The sequence below is a fragment of the Suricata suricatta genome, chromosome 6, assembly GCF_006229205.1.
Source record: "Suricata suricatta isolate VVHF042 chromosome 6, meerkat_22Aug2017_6uvM2_HiC, whole genome shotgun sequence".
NCBI lineage: Eukaryota > Metazoa > Chordata > Mammalia > Carnivora > Herpestidae > Suricata > Suricata suricatta.
The window spans coordinates 110474996-110491992 of record NC_043705.1 but is presented as its reverse complement, the minus strand read 5'-3'; the positions used below and the strand labels follow the sequence as shown (position 1 = coordinate 110491992).

Genomic DNA, 16997 nt, shown 5'->3' with positions numbered 1-16997 from the left:
CTAAATCTAAAGAGTTTTATCATCTTACTTGTAAAATGGGTGAAGTATTTGAACACTGACCCTTTTAACCTTAATAACCTTAATAATTTTCTTCCTTTCCTTTCACTTGTAACAGGCCCTTTATTGTCAGCAACCAAAACAAAAGGTTAACATTTTCAGTAATGCTGAAAAACAAAAGGGAAAGTGCCTACAACACTGCAATTGTTATTGACTTTTCAGAAAACTTGTTTTTCGCTTCCTGGACCATGCCGGTACGTGAAGACACCTTGCACTCACTGCCCGTGTGCTTGTTGATCGGCCCTCTTTCTCACACTCAGACCCCATGTGCTGTGTGCTGTTTGACGAAATACCTTACCCCTCAGTGTGATCAGTCCCAATTTTGGGGCTCCCAACTAGTTAAACCACGGGAGAGCATAGCCTGGCTCTGTATCTAGACCAGCCCCGCTTCAGAGCGTGGTCAGTTTTTCCTTTGCCCTGAGACTTGGCCAGACACCTCCCATAACTCTTCTCAAGTCATCTGTGTGAGGCGGCCCTGCGCTGCCGCACAGATGCTGTGAGCTGCACTTGCTCGAGAAATTAGAGTCCCACAGCCGAGTCCAGGCTTTGTGACCACAGGCCGGGCTCCTGCCAAGAGGAGGCATTCCAGCGAGCAGTTAGTCATGTTGACTTGATCACTGTACCAGGAATGCACTTGGCATGCACGCCCCTCCGGCCCCTCCTCTGCCACCAAGCAGTGAAAGGGAGAGGAGGCAAAAGCTGAGATTTCCCCAAATCACTGCTTGACAAAAGAATTTTAAGAAGTCAACACAAACTTAACAGATTGAACATTCTATATTCTGATTTCAACGCTTCAATCTCCTGTGCCAAATAATAACTTATTTCAAAGAGGGGGGAAAAAAACCCCAAGGAAAACGAAAAAAGATTGTTTAAATTATTTAAAATACAAACACCAACATCTGATTTTGTTCTTGTCTTTAAACTACTAATTTCAAATATATTGAGAGAATGTAATAAAGACAGCATTTCTAAATATCAAAGTTATTCTATGCTTCTGAAGTAGAAGAACTAGGATTTACTTCTGGGGGAAAATTCCAGTATTTGACCTCACCATTGACTTATTGGGTGTCCTGTTAGCAATAAAAATAGTACATTAGCTATCTGGACAATATAAGATTTTCAGATATTGGTGGACAATAAATTACTTCAGTGTGAACCAGTTCTGCCACTAAGATGTCCATCCTTCAGCGTGCGCGCACACACACACACACACTACATGCTAATTGATCATTGTTTCCTTGGTGTCCTTCAGGTTGATGGGACAGAAGTAATATGCCAGATTGCTGCATCTCAGAAGTCTGTTACCTGTGACGTAGGCTACCCTGCTTTAAAGAGACAGCAACAGGTACAACTTCCATTTCCTCGTCAAGTCCACGCTAGCCCCTCCTTGGCACTAGTGTTAGTTCTCCTCACCTTTCTGCCTTCTTTGTTAGGTAACGGTATTTGACAGGCCTTACAAAAGCACTAGCTGTGTATTTAGAGGAAGTTTTAAAAATATATATATTTTAAGTTATTAATAAAAATATTTTTCCCCATGCAATTCATTTCAAAAGCACATACAATATGGAGTTTTTCCTTCCTTCCTCTCCTTCTTTCCTTCTTCCTTTACTCCTTTTCTTCCCTCCCTTCCTTTCCTCCTTCCTTCCTTCCCCTCTCTGTCTTTCATACATTGACAAAAACTAGTCAGAGTGCTGTATAGAGTCACAGATACCATTTCTTAACCCCTGTTAAGCAAATTTCACATTCAGCACAGAGCTTTCAAATTCAGAGGAGATAATGCCTGTGATGTGATGATCTATACATGTCACTTGAAAGGTAAGCCCTCTAATTCTAACGGAAAGGCATGTTAAGGAAGCAAGGTGGACAAACAGATTCTACAGAGATGGAAGCTTAAGATATATAAAATTCAGGATCAAATTGGAGTGAGTTTGCTTTTCTGGGAAACATTTTTTAATTGGTCCCTGAGTACAAACCATCATAGATTAATGAGTTTTAATTTTGGTTATAGGTGACTTTCATGATTAACTTTGACTTCAATCTTCAAAACCTTCAGAATCGGGCATCTGTCAGTTTCCAAGCCTTAAGGTAAAGCATAATGAAATCATGAATTGATGACAGATGGCTTCAGTAATTGTTCTCTTTAAGTAATTTCCTAATGTTCGTTCCAACAGTGAAAGCTCTGAAGAAAACATGGCAGATAACTTGGTCAATTTCAAAATCCCTCTGCTGTATGACGCCGAGATTCATATAACGAGGTAGGTGACACCGTGAGCGGCCTGTGACCACCAAGATCACTCAGTCTGGAATACATCTGGCTCATGACTGTATGTTCATTCTTAACTGGAAAATTTGAATTACTGGTTTCCCCCTTTTCAGCTAGGACAGAGGAAGTTCAGGGACAAGTCAGTCCTTAGGAAAACCTTACACAACTATTTAGGTTTATTGACGGAGAGCAACAGCAAAAGAGCAGAGGAGCAAACTTTCTGCCACAGGGCACTTCCCTGCAGCCCCTCAGATGAGGGGCCAACCTTCCCAAAGGGTCAAAGCAGAATTCTCCGGGCCCTGGGGAGGTGGCAGCACTCTCTTCTCCTTGCCTCTTCCTACTACCCGCATGAGCTCTCAAGTGGTAGCCCCACCTCTACACACGAGAACCCCAAGCACAGTGCTTTGTACATAGTAGGTCCACCATAGACATTAAATTGAGTCATAGAAAATTAGTTTCTGGGTGGAAAATTCCTGACTTAACAGATGGGTTTCTTTCAACTGAGAGGAAATGAGGCATTTCCAGTGAGGCCATCTATGAAGAAATGCTTTATTCCCTTATCTTGCCTGGCCAGAGCAAGTGTACCTGGGAGCAGTGGCAAAATGATACCGGTCGGTATCCGCTATCTTGAATTGTTCAGAGTGACAGGTGTCTTGCAGTGTCTAACACATGGGATACCACAGGTGCTCATAGGTGATGTGTCACCTTAAACTCCACCGAGAAGAGAAGCAGGTTCATGGGCGCAGACCCACTAGAGCAGAGCCATGCGGGCACCTAGCCTGCAGGTGATGCCCACCTCTGAGCCTGGGAACCAGAGTTCTCTACCTTGTGAGGCGCGAAGGCAGTTTCCTAGCACAGCTCAGTGGTGCCTGGAAAATGCACTGCACTGTGTTTCCAAGACACCAGGCTGTGAACAGTGTTCAGTAACAGATTTCTCCAGCTCGCTGCATTGCCCCAACCTCCAAAAGCATGGAACACATAGATCATGCACTAGATCACCGAGCAGAAACAAAAAGGAAAATGTGTCATGATGTCTGGAGCATGAAACACATGAGCAAAGATGAAAGAATGCTCCTATATCAAGTGAACTGCGAACAGCAAAAGCAGAAACTGATTCAGCCCAAGTCATCCATCCCTGAAAAATTAATCAGTAACTGCAGATCCTTAGGATCGACAGCGCTGAAAGAACTGAAGACCAATGCATCCGGGGAGATTGAGATTACCACATTACCTGATTTTTTTTCTTTTCCTGACTACATTGATTCGTATCCTAAATATTTTTCCTCAATACAGCCTTGATTTCCTTCCACTCTCACACCATGGCCTATTGTTCCAGGTGATTATCCCACCATGAAGTAAATGCTTGATGGAAGTGGGACTGCATTTTCAGTAACATCTTAGCTCTGGATTTCTGTGACAGTAACTTGAATTTTAAGACCATATGACGTCCTTTAAAATATACCTGAAAGGTGACAAAGGATTAAGGTGGGGAGTTACGGTGTGGAAAAACTAAAATGACTCCTAACCCCACCACCCAGATCATTCCTCCTGATATTTTTTTTTAAAGAAAGACATTAAATGTACATGGATAGAAAATCCAAACATTACAGAAAGATATACCATAAAGTGAGGTCCTGCCTCCAGCCTCCTCTGGCTCTGGTCATCCCAGAGATGACTCCCTTATTTTCCAAATCCCTCCCAGAGGCCAGGTTTATCTACCAGGATCTATGCATGTCACACATGCACACACATTTACCCAAATGGAATAATAAAACCCTTCCCTAACCTCACTTTTTTTTTATATGATCTTAGAGAAGTTTATATATGAGGCCCTACAGATCTAACTTATCCTGTTCCTGGCTGCATCATCATTTATGTCTCCAATTAAAGATTAATGAGCTATTTGGATGTTTTGCATATTTATTTTTTTAACCACTGCAAGTAGCGCTGTAAAAAAGAAAATTAACATCTTTTCAAACTTTGTGAAAAAATCCTACTCAGTCATTGAATGTATCCCTCGGCAACCACTATGATATTCAGTAGTGTTATGCAAATATTATGGGTAGAAATCATGATAGGATTATTTCTAAAGCAGAGGCCCCCTGAGTATAGCTAACTGCTTATAAATACACTGATCATTCACACTTAAATAACTAAAGGAAAACTTAAGTAACAAATGGGACAGTGTCAGGTCACTTTAAAATGCAAAACCAGAACATACTAATCTATAAACTGACTACTCTTAGGGGCTACGCACAGGCCTTCTGGAATAAATCATGCATATACAGCCAAGCTTTCTGTTTCAAATTCTAGTCAGTTTTCCCATTTTCCATGTAAGGCTGACGAATCATTGTTTCCTCTTATCTACATACCCTTGACAAATGCCACATCTATTTAAGTCTATCTATGACATATTTTCCTTTTGAGGGTTTGGGAGAAAATTTTTAAACATGAAAAAAAGACAAGAATTCAGTGAAGAAACCCAAAAAGTATCTCAGAAAATATCCCATTCTATTTTTTAGGAAATAGAATCAACATCCAAGAATAATGATAAATTGTCTAGTGGGAAGAACATTGATTTTCAGTCTCCTACCCACTCCCCACAGTCCCACTGAAGCTATCCTGGTTGGAATCCAGCATCAGCCCCAGAAATGAGTGAGGAGGAGAGGGAAGGTGGCCAGTTATCTTCCTAGTTGAGTGGTCCTATGAGGATTTCTCTGATCTGGTCCTCACTTCACTTGGAAACCCAAGTTGGCAATTCCAAGCAAAGAGGTCAAGTCATCTAATACCTCTAGGTCTAGTCTAATAAAATGTCTGCATCAGCCAACAGAAAGGCGATGTCTACACTAGTCACAGAAACCACTGACCAACCTCAATTCAGATCAAAACCATTAGAGTTGATTTGGAAATCGAGAAGGATAGGAGAAGGAAATGATAAAGAAAATGTATACCCTGTTTTACAAGCATCCAGTAACAAATACTGCAGGAGCTAAAATCACTGCATTTCAGCCACCCAAGCAGAAAATCCTAACTTTTAAATCCACGTATCGGTCAACAAGGACTAAGTGTGTACTACCTGAATACACCAATCAGTATAATAGCAACCTTGGGTTCTGTCAGTTTTAAAGTAACACATTACTTATTTTAGAAACTTGACAACTGATAAACATGTAACACAAAGAACCTTGCAGAAAGCTTATGAAGGGACAGGTGTTTAAAGGAACTTGTTTTAGCCTTAGAAACAGAAGCCTAGAAATCACTTGTTTTCATACCTTAATATAAAATTTTACTTGTAATAAAAGCTAGAAGATATTTACATGAAAGAAATATTAAACTTAAAGAACAACAGCAAAACTAAGATATCTGGCTTTATAAACATCATCCAACAGATCTACCAACATAAATTTTTATGAAGTCTCCTCGGAGGGGAATGTTCCTTCAGTCGTGCACAGTTTTGAAGATATTGGTCCAAAATTCATCTTCTCTGTTAAGGTTGGTGTTCTGGGTAAAAGCTAATGGATATGTTTTGAAAGTAAATGTTCAGGGGGCGCCTGGGTAGCTCCATTGGTTAAGCGTCCGACTTTGGCTCAGGTCATGATCTCATGGTTCGTGGGTTTGAGCCCTGTGTCAGGCTCTGTGCTGAACACTAGCTCAGAGCCTGTGGCCTGTCTTCGGATTCTATATCTCGCTGTCTCTCTGACCCTCCCCTGCTCATACTGTCTGTCTGTCTCTCTCTCTCAAAACTAAAAATAAAACATTAAAAGAAAGTAAACGTTCAATAATAATCAACAATGTATTAATATAATGTTATTACTATGGGCAAAAGTCTCTGGAATATAATAAATACGCCAATTTATCCTTGGAGACCACTTCTACTTGAGAAGCTAACCATTTGTATACAAATTTCAGTCAGTTTCCATTGGCTATTAGTAAGCATTTATTAATCTAAAGATTGTTATCAATTACATAAAGGGAAATTTATGAAAAAATGGTTATTTTATAATTATAGAAAATTTAGAAAGTAAACAGAATTCATTCACAATCCTAAATGAATACCATTTTATTATTTTTTTCTATTTCCTCCTAGTTACATGGTTCCAACCTTACGATTTGGTGATTTAAAAAAAAAATCTTTAAAAGTCCTGATTTGTGATGCACATACTCGAAGTTATAATGTATGGCTAATATTTGGCAACAACTTCTTTAATGGGATATTTACTCAGTAGTAACAATAAAATAACATTCATAGAGTGTAATAAGTATCAGCACTTTGTATCAAGTGCTTTATATGTTAACCCATTTCCCAGGTTAGTTATAACGTTGGTAGAACTATTAATCCTATGGTTGTTACTTAAAACGTTTAACGACTGGTAGGACATGATCCTTGGCCACTTAGAACAGACTCCCCACCCATGAAAACACATGCTGCACCTGCACACACCCACTAAGTTGCTGGTTATTTTTATTTTACAAATGAGGAAAACTGAATGATAGAGAGCTTAAGTATCTTGCCTAAGCCACACTGCTAGTCAGGGGCCAAATGGAACTTCAGCCCTGGTAGCACCCCTCACCAGGGAGCAGGTGTTCTTAACCAACTCCTAAATCACAACTCACTTAACTGTAGAGGCTGAGATTCTCCACTGAGAGATGAGACACAAAGACCTGAGTGTGACTATGAAGTCACAAAGCTTACTTTCAAATGGCCTCAGTCTTACCACTTACTAGTTGCCCTCCATCGACACAGAGGTTATTGATCCCTTTATTTGCAATACGTGCATGATCTAGCAGGAACCAGAATGTTTCCTTCCATACTACATAGGTAACAACAGGAAGTGTCCCCGTCAGCATGGCGTCCGTGATCATCCACATCCCTCAATACACCAAAGAAAAGAACCCGTTGATGTACGTGACGGGGGTGCACACAGATCAGGTAAGTGCAACTGAATTGCCTACAAAATTGTGCACTTTCAATATGGAAATACCCGTGAGGTTAGGGTGATAATGTCTCAGAACTTATGGATGGAAAACTGAGAAGATAAATGCTATGCATCCTGAATGCCAGGTAAGGAGCATCAGTGTCCTATCCGGAGCAGGAGCTGTTACAAGGAAACAATTACAGACAGCAGAAATTATCCTAAAACCTTGTTTGGGCCAGATGAAGATCTGACTTTGTCAGAGCCCTGTCCATCGAGAAGTTAGTTCCCTGGCAAGTATGAGGTCGAACCACCACGGGAGAGGAGTTGGTCTACACAGCTGCAATTAGTAGCTGGTCTTTAAGGACGCTGGCTTGGCCTTCCACCTGGTAGTGACCAACGTTGTTCATTTTGATCAGCTGGGCCCCAAGCCCACCCCCAGGCAATTAAACCGGAGTCTCCAGGGCTAAGACACCAGCACCAGAGAGTCCTTAGTGGCCCCCACTTGCAGGTTCTTCTAACATGCAGTCTGGGTTGAGAAGCACTGTGTAGCCAAAACCCTGGACACTGGCTCAGCCTTACTCTGGCTCTTAGAGCTGGTTCTACAGTAGTGTTACTCCTGTGGTGTGCATAGGTAACTACTGGAAATCAGAAGCTTAAAATGGCCCGTGGAAAAGAACCCTGAATCAAATCACTCACACCCTATTGTTACTGTAAATGGTCTTAGTACATCCCAGGCAGTAGGCACCCGTGCTGCCCCACCAAGTGGCGCCAGGAGGACTTGAAAACCTCCAAGTTCACATTAATGATGACAAGGAGTGTGGCCAGGTCAGCCCTGTGAAAGCAGCCTAAGGGGCCCCTTCCCTGCCCCAACATGTGACCACAAGATTTCCTGACCTGTTAAAAGGAACATCACAGATGACTTTGCTTCCTGAGACTGATGTGATGTTCTTCTTTGTAGGCTGGCGACATCAGTTGTAGTGCCGAAATAAATCCACTGAAAATAGGACACACAGCTGCTTCTGTATCTTTCAAGAGTGAAAATTTCCGGCACATAAAAGAATTGGTGAGGACAGGTTAACGAGGGGACAGTTTCTTTGGGTGATTCATGGTTTTACCTGGAAATCAATGCACTTCTCCTACCATCTCCTACTGTAAAACTCTCATCGTGGCTTTGATGGACTGTATGAATCGAGATTTAGAAAACACATTTTCAAACCCAGGTTATTTACTTATGCTGCTAATATAAAATACATGTTCCATATTTCATGAAATCAAAAGGATTCCATGTGAAACTACAGTTTTGTATCAGGCACTTTGTAAGCATTGCAAAGAGCTCTGAGAGAGGCATACTTGTGCTTTGAAGGTGAAGCTCCTTTTATCTCCCTTCCACAGAATCACTGCTGATCTCTTATTTAGCTGTTTAAAATGCCTTTCTGTCCAATAAATTATCTCCTCCAGGACTATGGCCCTTTCTTTGAGAAAGAGGCTAGTCTAGCATCTGGTTTGGTGCTTGGCACATATTAAATGTTCAAATAGTAAACTTTAGCAAACAGTAACCCTAAACTAACCATAGTTCTCCTCTAAGAACAACACTGAAATTCTGGTTTTCTTTTATTGCACTGGTTTTATATTGTGATGGATGGGGCGGGGGAAAATAGAATGAAATCATTTTCTAAGTAACTATAGACTTACAGTGTAAATATGACTTATATCTAAACAGTAGTATGTAAAAATGTCCAGGAGAAACCATCTCTGAGTGTGCCAAGATATTATACCTCTGAGCATTTTATTTTTGTGAAAATGTTTTGATTTTGTAACAGGGGAAACTGATCACTGTGAACAACCCCAAACTAACGCACAAAAATACTACAAAGAAACTAAAGTCCTCTGGAAACTTAACAGCTGACCACTCAGTATTTAATAAATATCCTCCTCTGTATCTCTTTAGTATTCATCCACACCGAGATACATGTATACTGTTAAATTGACCTTGCTACCTTTTTTTATAGGTCAATCTGTCATTGGTTATTTTTAATAGGCTTTACTTTTGAGAGCAGTTTGAGGTTTCGTGGCAAAACTGAGTGGAAAGTACAGAGTTTCCCAATTACCCTTTGCCCTCAACATGTGACAGCCTCCCTTCCCCCATCCCAATCCCCGCCCACATTGGAGCTGTCCATTTGATGAACCTACAGTGACAACATCATTCAAAGTCCACAGTTTACATTAGGATTTACTCGTGATGTCAGATATTCTATGCATTTTCACAAATGTTTAATGACATGTAACCACATTTAGACACAGATTGATTTCAATACCTTAAAACTCCTTGGTGTTCCATCTAGTCCTCCCTCCCCAACCCTTGGCAACCACTGATTCTTTTACTGTCAACTTTTTTCCCCCCTAAGGAATGCATCTTCATCAACTATGTTTTTGTTTTTGTTAGAACATGAGCAGGGGACATGAGAGGAGGGGTAGGGGGGAAGGAGAGAGTCAGTCATAAGCAGGCTCCATGCTCAGTGCAGAACCCAACGTGGGGCTTAATCCCACAACCCTGGGAGCATGACCTGAGCCAAAATCAAGAGTCAGATGCTCAACCTACTGAGCCACCCAGGTGCCCTTTATCAATTATATTTAATGACTAAATTGCACTGCATTTTGTGCATGTATATTCGATAACTTAAGTAGTATGTGTGGATAGACACAATTTTTTCATTTTAGGGGCATTTTTTACTCCCAGAAACAGTAATGCAATAAACAGGCTTGATGTACTCTTCTCCACACATTTCTATTTTCTCCTGAGGCCTTCCGCACAGATGGAAAATGTCTGGGGCAAAGGGTGTACACTTTTTACCTTTTGAAGCAGAGTGCCACAATCTCCTGAGGAAGGGCTAGGACTACTAACAGTTCATGAAGTTGTCTGTTTCCCTAGATCCTTCCCAGCACTGGGTTTTATCTATCTTTAAAAATTTTAGCATTTACTTTTTAGAGTCCATACTAACTCTCTCTTTTTACCATTGACTCCAACCTGAAAGAACTGTAGAAGTGCTTCGTGTAGTAATGTTACCTGCTGGCTGAGTGACCTTCAGGTCAAAGGAGAGTACTTCCTTAATGTGTCTACCAGAATTTGGAATGGGACTTTTGCAGCAGTAAGTATAAGCTTTATTTGTTGGGTTTATCAATAGCAAGGAAGCAGGTTTCACTGTCAATAAATTCATGCCCTTTGACAAAAGTGGTATTCTGGCTCATATCAGCAGTGCCCAAAGGACTCCAACTAATTATACCCTGGAAGGCAATATGCTTCCACTCCCTTTCCAAAGCCAACTTGGCTGTGCCTCAGAATCCCCTGTGGTGCTGGTAAAGCCTCAGCTTCATGGACTCCATGCTAACCTCTGACATCACAATCTCTGAGATGTCGTCAGGACCCCCTGTGCGGTCCTGAGGTTCAAGGGCCACCTGCTCTGTCTTCAGTGATAGTTCGGACTCCCTGGTCACCTCTAACAGGCCCACGTCAAAGTGCCTATGTCTGTCTCCTTCCCTGTTTCCAGGTGATTGATCTCCACCCACCATGCAAATAAATCCAACACTAAGGGTCCGTCTCCCTAGATTAGAGCCATGGGACTACTCTGCTTTCCTGTTTGGTGAGAGCCCAGTGTACATACTTTTTAAATCATTTGTCTCATGAAAAGTTTAAAGAAGGTGTCAAACAATGTCAATGTTTTCTTCTATTTGGCAGATAGGACCCTGCAATATATGCTTCCGGCAGAGATTTCCGTAGCCAGAATCTCAGTCAGACGTGAACAATACAGATACACAGGGCTCCTTAGAGCTGACTGCACAGGTAGTTAGCCTTTGATTTTATCAACCCTGGCTCTGATCAAGGCAGCAAACTAAAAATTAGTCTGAAATAGCCCCGTGTCAGGGATCCTCATGGTTCTTGTGGGTTTTTTTTTTTAAATGAATAATCAGTCCTCAAGGTACTTACCAACCATTTTCTAATTATTTCATGATCTCTGCAACAACTCCATTCCCTGCTATGGAGCCTTGTTTAAGATTAGAGAATGAAGTTCCCTTTGAAGGCATCCCTGGAACCAAAATATAAGCAATATTCTTGGATAAAGACAAAATAGAAAGAGGAACAGTGGAAGGCAGGGAACAGAGAAGCACGGGCGTGGAGCAGCTCAGGTCTTCTTGCTGGCTTTTCTCGTCGCTTCCGCTTACCTGCAAGCCTTCCCGCTACTCCGGGTCCTGTTCGATGGGAAGCCCCGCAGTGAGCTTCACCAGCATCCAGGCTGACGCGGTTCGGTGCCAGATTTCACCGATTGGTTCTCGTCTCCTTGGATTTGAGGAGCAAATGTTTTCCTAGCAACCTTTGCCAGCAGGGAGGGAAAACTGTTGTGAATCAAAATGGAATCGTGCTGGCTCTGTAAAAAGCATTTGGGCTTTTTTGAGTTTGTGTAAAACTATATTATTTTAACGGCAAGATTTTTTAAAGTACCTTCCCCCAAATTTTCAAGAGCAGCAGTTTCATTTCTGGGAGCAAATTCTGAAGAAATGTATTTATGCTTTTTCGAGGTGGTTATGGTTAAGCTGGAAAACTACCATGGGAGTTATTGTCTGTCGATTCCTGTACATCTTCCTCTTTCATGAAGGGTCGAATGTTTGTTCTCACCTTGTTTTCGGCTATTTCAACAGCCAGATGGCTGTTCTCAGACCACCGAGGAGATCCAGTCTGAAATATGAGCCTCCTCTCCAGTAGTAGAGCCCGTTAACATACTGCCTTTCACCCTTTTTCTGATGCAGTGCAAGTGAACATTTCAAGTAGTTTCCTCTCAAAGCCACGGCCCAGGCCTCAAATCACTGGCATCGCTGGCTGCGTCTCTAAGGCAAAGCCTGGGGGAGTGCCAGCTGGTGTGGTACTTCACTGTCCCGGGTGTGCGGGAGCCCCGCAGGCCACCGTGTGCACGCTGCTGCAGAGGGTGGGTCGGTCAGTGCTGGACAGACATTCTTTTTAGCTACAGGGACTATGAAACCAGCATCACCTGGTTTTTGTTTTTGTTTTGTTTTTTTAAAGAAAACCATTATCCATACTCTAAATGTTTCCCTGATATGTTTAAGACACCGGTGATCAGGCTTGGCTTCTGATGCACTCTTCCATCTTGAGAAAATTAAGACAAATCAGAGACTGAGGAGAGGGGGAGAGGGAATAAATGGCTCACTTTTTGGATATGCATCCTCCTTCTGGCTCCCAGATATAATTTGGCAAATTACCTCATGAAGTATGTTGAAACCTGTGCCTTGGTAACCAGAAAAACTGAATCCTAGTAGCTGGAGGACATGAAGGCGGTTCTCCAATCTGGGCATTGTATGCTATTTCAGAGTAAGCCTCAGTCCCAAGAATTGAATTATAGAAAAAATACACATCAATAATGTATCCACTGAAAAATGACTTCTCTGTAACTAGATCCAGGAGTACATGTAAAGCTATTTCATATTCGGTGGTTACTCGTAACACCATAAAATCTGTGTCCTTCCTATAGGTCTGCACCGAATACAGTGTTTTTTATAGAAAAACTTGCATTAGGAAACCTGAAGTTATTACTCCTTATGTAGCATGACAAAAGGTTCAGGGTGTGTGCTGCTGACCTGCATGGGCAAGTAGAAGTGTACTTTTACTGTTTTTAATCTGATTTTCCATTCCATTGTTTGACTTAGGTAGATATATAAAAACATCAAGTGTGCAACTTGCCCTCATAAAGTTTTAAAAAATCTGAATCATGATCTTTCCCAATTAAAAACTTCATTTCTAAACCTTTGTCTTTCAACTGTTTTCAAGTTACAATCACCTGGGAGCTGTTTCTAACTTGCAACACCTGGACTTCACCCCCACCCCCCGCCCCGCCCCCTCCTTCCCCGAGGCCCGCCCACCCGAGTTCAGTCTCCCAGGTCCTTCTCATGCATGGTCCTACACAGATTGCCAAGTTAAGAACACAAAGATTCTGGAGTCTTCAGTGTTGCCATTTACTTTTGTCATTTTCCTCAAGGAAATAAATAATAAACATGCCAATTTCATGCATTCACTTCTGCTATTTATTATGTTCCAGTCCACTTTCCAGACGGTACAGCTGACGGCGTCTGCAGAAATCGACACCTATAACCCCCAGATATATGTGATCGAAGAAAACACAGTCACGGTAGGTAAACCCTATCACTCCTAGTGGGCATTAGTCTGACAGGCGTCCGTTTCTGAAAACGGAGGAGCAGTGGTTCTTCTCCCCTACATGTCTACGCAAGCATCTAACCGAAACTCTAAATGTGAGGTGGAGCTCTGCGGCAAAGGTATTTGCTACTCAGAAAAGTTCAACGAAATCTTGTCCTCCACTTTCCCCACCCCCACGCCCTCGCTGGCAAAGCTGCGCCCTAAGCGACAGTGCAGCGGAGGCACAGCACAAGGGACCCCTCTTACTGGTGCCCCACTTCTCTGGGCCTGATCAGCACCACCAGCTCTTCCTCTCTTGATTTCACAGAACAGTCTAGATCACAGGCCGTAACATCCAGGTCATTCTTATTTGAATCTTATTGTATTTACAGTATCTTTTAAAGAGAAAGTGCTTAAATGTGCTTAATAAGGCATTTACTAGAGGGCTTTTATTTTAAGTAGTATTCCTTATAGCTAGATACTGGCACTGTGTATAGGGTCCATTCATTAGTTCTTATAGTCTAGAAAACTATAAATGTTCCCCTTGATATAAAAAAAAAAAAAGGTCTTGCAAAGAAATGTACTTTTAGAGAAAACAAAGGCACACTGTTCCAAGGGCTGGCACGGGACCACTTTCCTTTGCAGTGAGCCTCGGGTTGGAATATGCCATATTTAGATGTAGCAGGATTTCCATGCTCAGCTAATCTGCTGGCAGAGCCCTGAGCAGTTTCCTCCCAATGCTTTTGTTAAAAATTGGAAGCCAGTTTAAGGCTGTGCCCCAAAGACCGGCCTGACAGCTGGCCTCAGTCCACTGTTGCAGCCACTGTAAAAGCCAATGGCCCTGGGAACTCTGGATCTCTCTCCGTGCTTGAGAGTAAGGCTCCCACACAGCACTGGTATCTCACTCTGGTCCCAGGGGAAATTATTCCAATAGAGGATGCTGTCTGGCCTCTGGCTGAGGGCCCTCAGTCAAGGCCTACACCCTCTCTTCAGAGGCTGAGGCATGGAAAATCAGAAATGGAGCCAAAGGAAATGTGCACTTCAAAGTATTATGAACTTAGCAGTACTATAGATATCTTAACAGTTCATTTTAGAAAAACGTAATGTTTAGACTATCTGAATATATGCTGAGGTCCTTCCCCCCCCAGAAAGTACTTGGTTTTCTCTGAGAAATATTGGTAAATAATGAAGTCCAACTATTACTTGTCTATGAAAATAGGTGTTGAATCTACGTATTCTGGATGATTTTTTAAATGTTTGGAATCCGGATAATAGTATGATGTATCTTGATAGGGTAGATTAAGTGATTCTTAAATTTATTTGAATCCCAGTCCATTTAAAAATCTGAGAAAGGGGCGCCTGGGTGGCTCAGTCAATTGAGCATCCTACTTCGGCTCAGGTCATGATCTCACAGTTTATGGGTTCGTGTCCCGCGTCAGGCTCTGTGCTGACAGCTCGGAGCCTTGAGCCTGCTTTGGATTCTGTCTCGCTCTCTCTCTCTCTCTCTGGTCCTCTCCTGTTAGCACTCTGCCTCTCTCTCTCTCTCTCTCAAAAATAAACATTAAAAAAAAAAAAGCTGAGAAAAAAATGTATACTCATGTATACTTTGGATACGTAGACTCCAGACTGGGAGATCTGGAATGGACTATAAAGCTATGACTGCCATAAAGCAGTGAATAATATGAATTTGGTTACTTTATTCCTGAATTTATAAAGCCTTAATCTCTTGAAAATATAAATGAGAAGAAACAGAATTACCAGAAGGCCAGACTCGAGCGTAGCCCAATCCCTAAGTTCTGTGATGAGCAGCAGCTCGTCAGCCAGGGTGCCACAGTGTTCAATCAGGAAGCCTTTGTCACTTTGTTTTGCCCACAATGTAGCTCTTAATATTCTTATTATACTTGGTGGAGGAAATGATAGTGATTCTTTCTGTAATTAAAAACGTGTGTGTATATGCATATATAAAAAATATACATTACACACATAATATATACTATATAAAATATACATTTTACCATTAGTACTCATAGGGCAGCCATTCAATCACAAAGTCACAAAAACTCCCAGGTAGTGGACATAAAAGATCACACACAGCCTCAAGGACAATTTATCACTCAGGTTCAACTTGAGCCCTGAGCTATTACTACCCTTTGTTAACAATCCACATCAAGTACTGTTGAGTGGGAGTTAAAAGTGAAATTAATATTTAGAAGCCCAGTACAAACTGCTGTTGCTTAATCAAAAGGCATCTGAGTTGTTGATTTGTTTGGTCTTTGACACCCCCCACCCTTCCAAGTTTGGACTCCAAATGCTGTCATGTGACAATGAGATTGTATGCCAGGAACCAAAGTTCCTATTTCATAAATAAAGTGTCTGGTTGTCAGAGATGACACAGCCACTAAATACAGACACAATCAAAGGGCGGAAACTAGAAAACTTGCATTCCTTGCCTATACTTTGCAGAAGCATCTTCTCTAGAAACTGTATTGCACAATGTTTAGTTGAAGAATGAGATCCTGAGCAAGTCACATCACCTTTCTAGACCGTTATTTATAAAATCAGAGAATTTGAATAAACCATCTCACTTTATGGGGGCTGCTACCATCGGTTAACTCAATTGTTTCACATATACATTTACAGATTCCCATTACGATAATGAAACCTCATGAGAAAGCTGAAGTACCAACCGGAGTTATAGTAGGAAGTGTGATTGCTGGAATCCTTTTGCTATTAGCTCTGGTTGCAGTTTTATGGAAGGTAAGAGAATGATCGTGTTTAAAAATATGGGGCTCCTGGATACATCTGCCTTGAATTTCCTTATCAAACTGTAACCTTAAGTTTTATATGGTACCTCCTCCATCATAAGAGAAAAGGAAATGCAAATGTATTTGCAAATTCTCACATCCGTCCCTGTATCAGTAAGAATTTTATACCCTTGCTCCCTATACTTTTTTTTTTTTTAACCCGCCTTTTATCCAGATCCCTGAATGTTTTGTTAAGGTGCAAAAAAAAAAAAACCCTTGGAAAATTTATGCAATTCAGCTCAACACTGTGTATTATTTCCTCACTGACGCCCTCCTCGCCAGAGCCCCAGATTCCCAGAGGTGCTTTAGTGGGCGGCCAAGGGGGTCCGAGGCCCCGTAACAAAATTATCCACACGTGGTAAAAAATTTTACATCATCTTCCAGCTCGGCTTCTTCAAAAGAAAATATGAAAAAATGTCCAAAACTGTGGATGAGATCGACGAGTCCACAGAACTCAACAGCTGAGCCCCAGAGGTCTCTGCAGCGCGAGCTGGTGGCAGCACGGCCCGGGTTTGCTATTTGCACGAACGGGTTTGTTTTAAGTCCCAGAGCTTTATGTGTAAGCAGTAGACTGGCTCGCTATTTTACGAAAACTGCAGGTCAGTTTGGAAAGAGGAAACTGGGGGTTTGGGGGGCGGCTAGGAGTATAAAGGGTAAAAGATGTATTTTATGCGGGGGAGGGAGTGATCTTTACACTGGCTGGTCCAGAGTTTACATAATGTGCATTGTGTCAGAAACATTGAAATGCTTCCAAACACAAA

The 16997-nt window shown here is 41.7% G+C and overlaps 1 protein-coding gene across 1 annotated transcript in view; it reads left to right on the top strand.

The window, feature by feature from the left end:
- Positions 1 to 16997, top strand: part of ITGA2 (integrin subunit alpha 2) — a 109139-nt gene that overhangs the window by 88851 nt on the left and 3291 nt on the right. The window contains exons 20-30 of the mRNA XM_029940910.1: positions 116 to 251; positions 1310 to 1402; positions 2066 to 2142; positions 2229 to 2312; positions 5710 to 5812; positions 7140 to 7250; positions 8195 to 8299; positions 10269 to 10382; positions 13338 to 13427; positions 16073 to 16189; positions 16621 to 16835. Of these exons, the coding sequence (XP_029796770.1) occupies positions 116 to 251; positions 1310 to 1402; positions 2066 to 2142; positions 2229 to 2312; positions 5710 to 5812; positions 7140 to 7250; positions 8195 to 8299; positions 10269 to 10382; positions 13338 to 13427; positions 16073 to 16189; positions 16621 to 16701 (1111 nt within the window). The 3' untranslated portion in view covers positions 16702 to 16835. The remainder of the gene's footprint in view (positions 1 to 115; positions 252 to 1309; positions 1403 to 2065; positions 2143 to 2228; positions 2313 to 5709; positions 5813 to 7139; positions 7251 to 8194; positions 8300 to 10268; positions 10383 to 13337; positions 13428 to 16072; positions 16190 to 16620; positions 16836 to 16997) is intronic.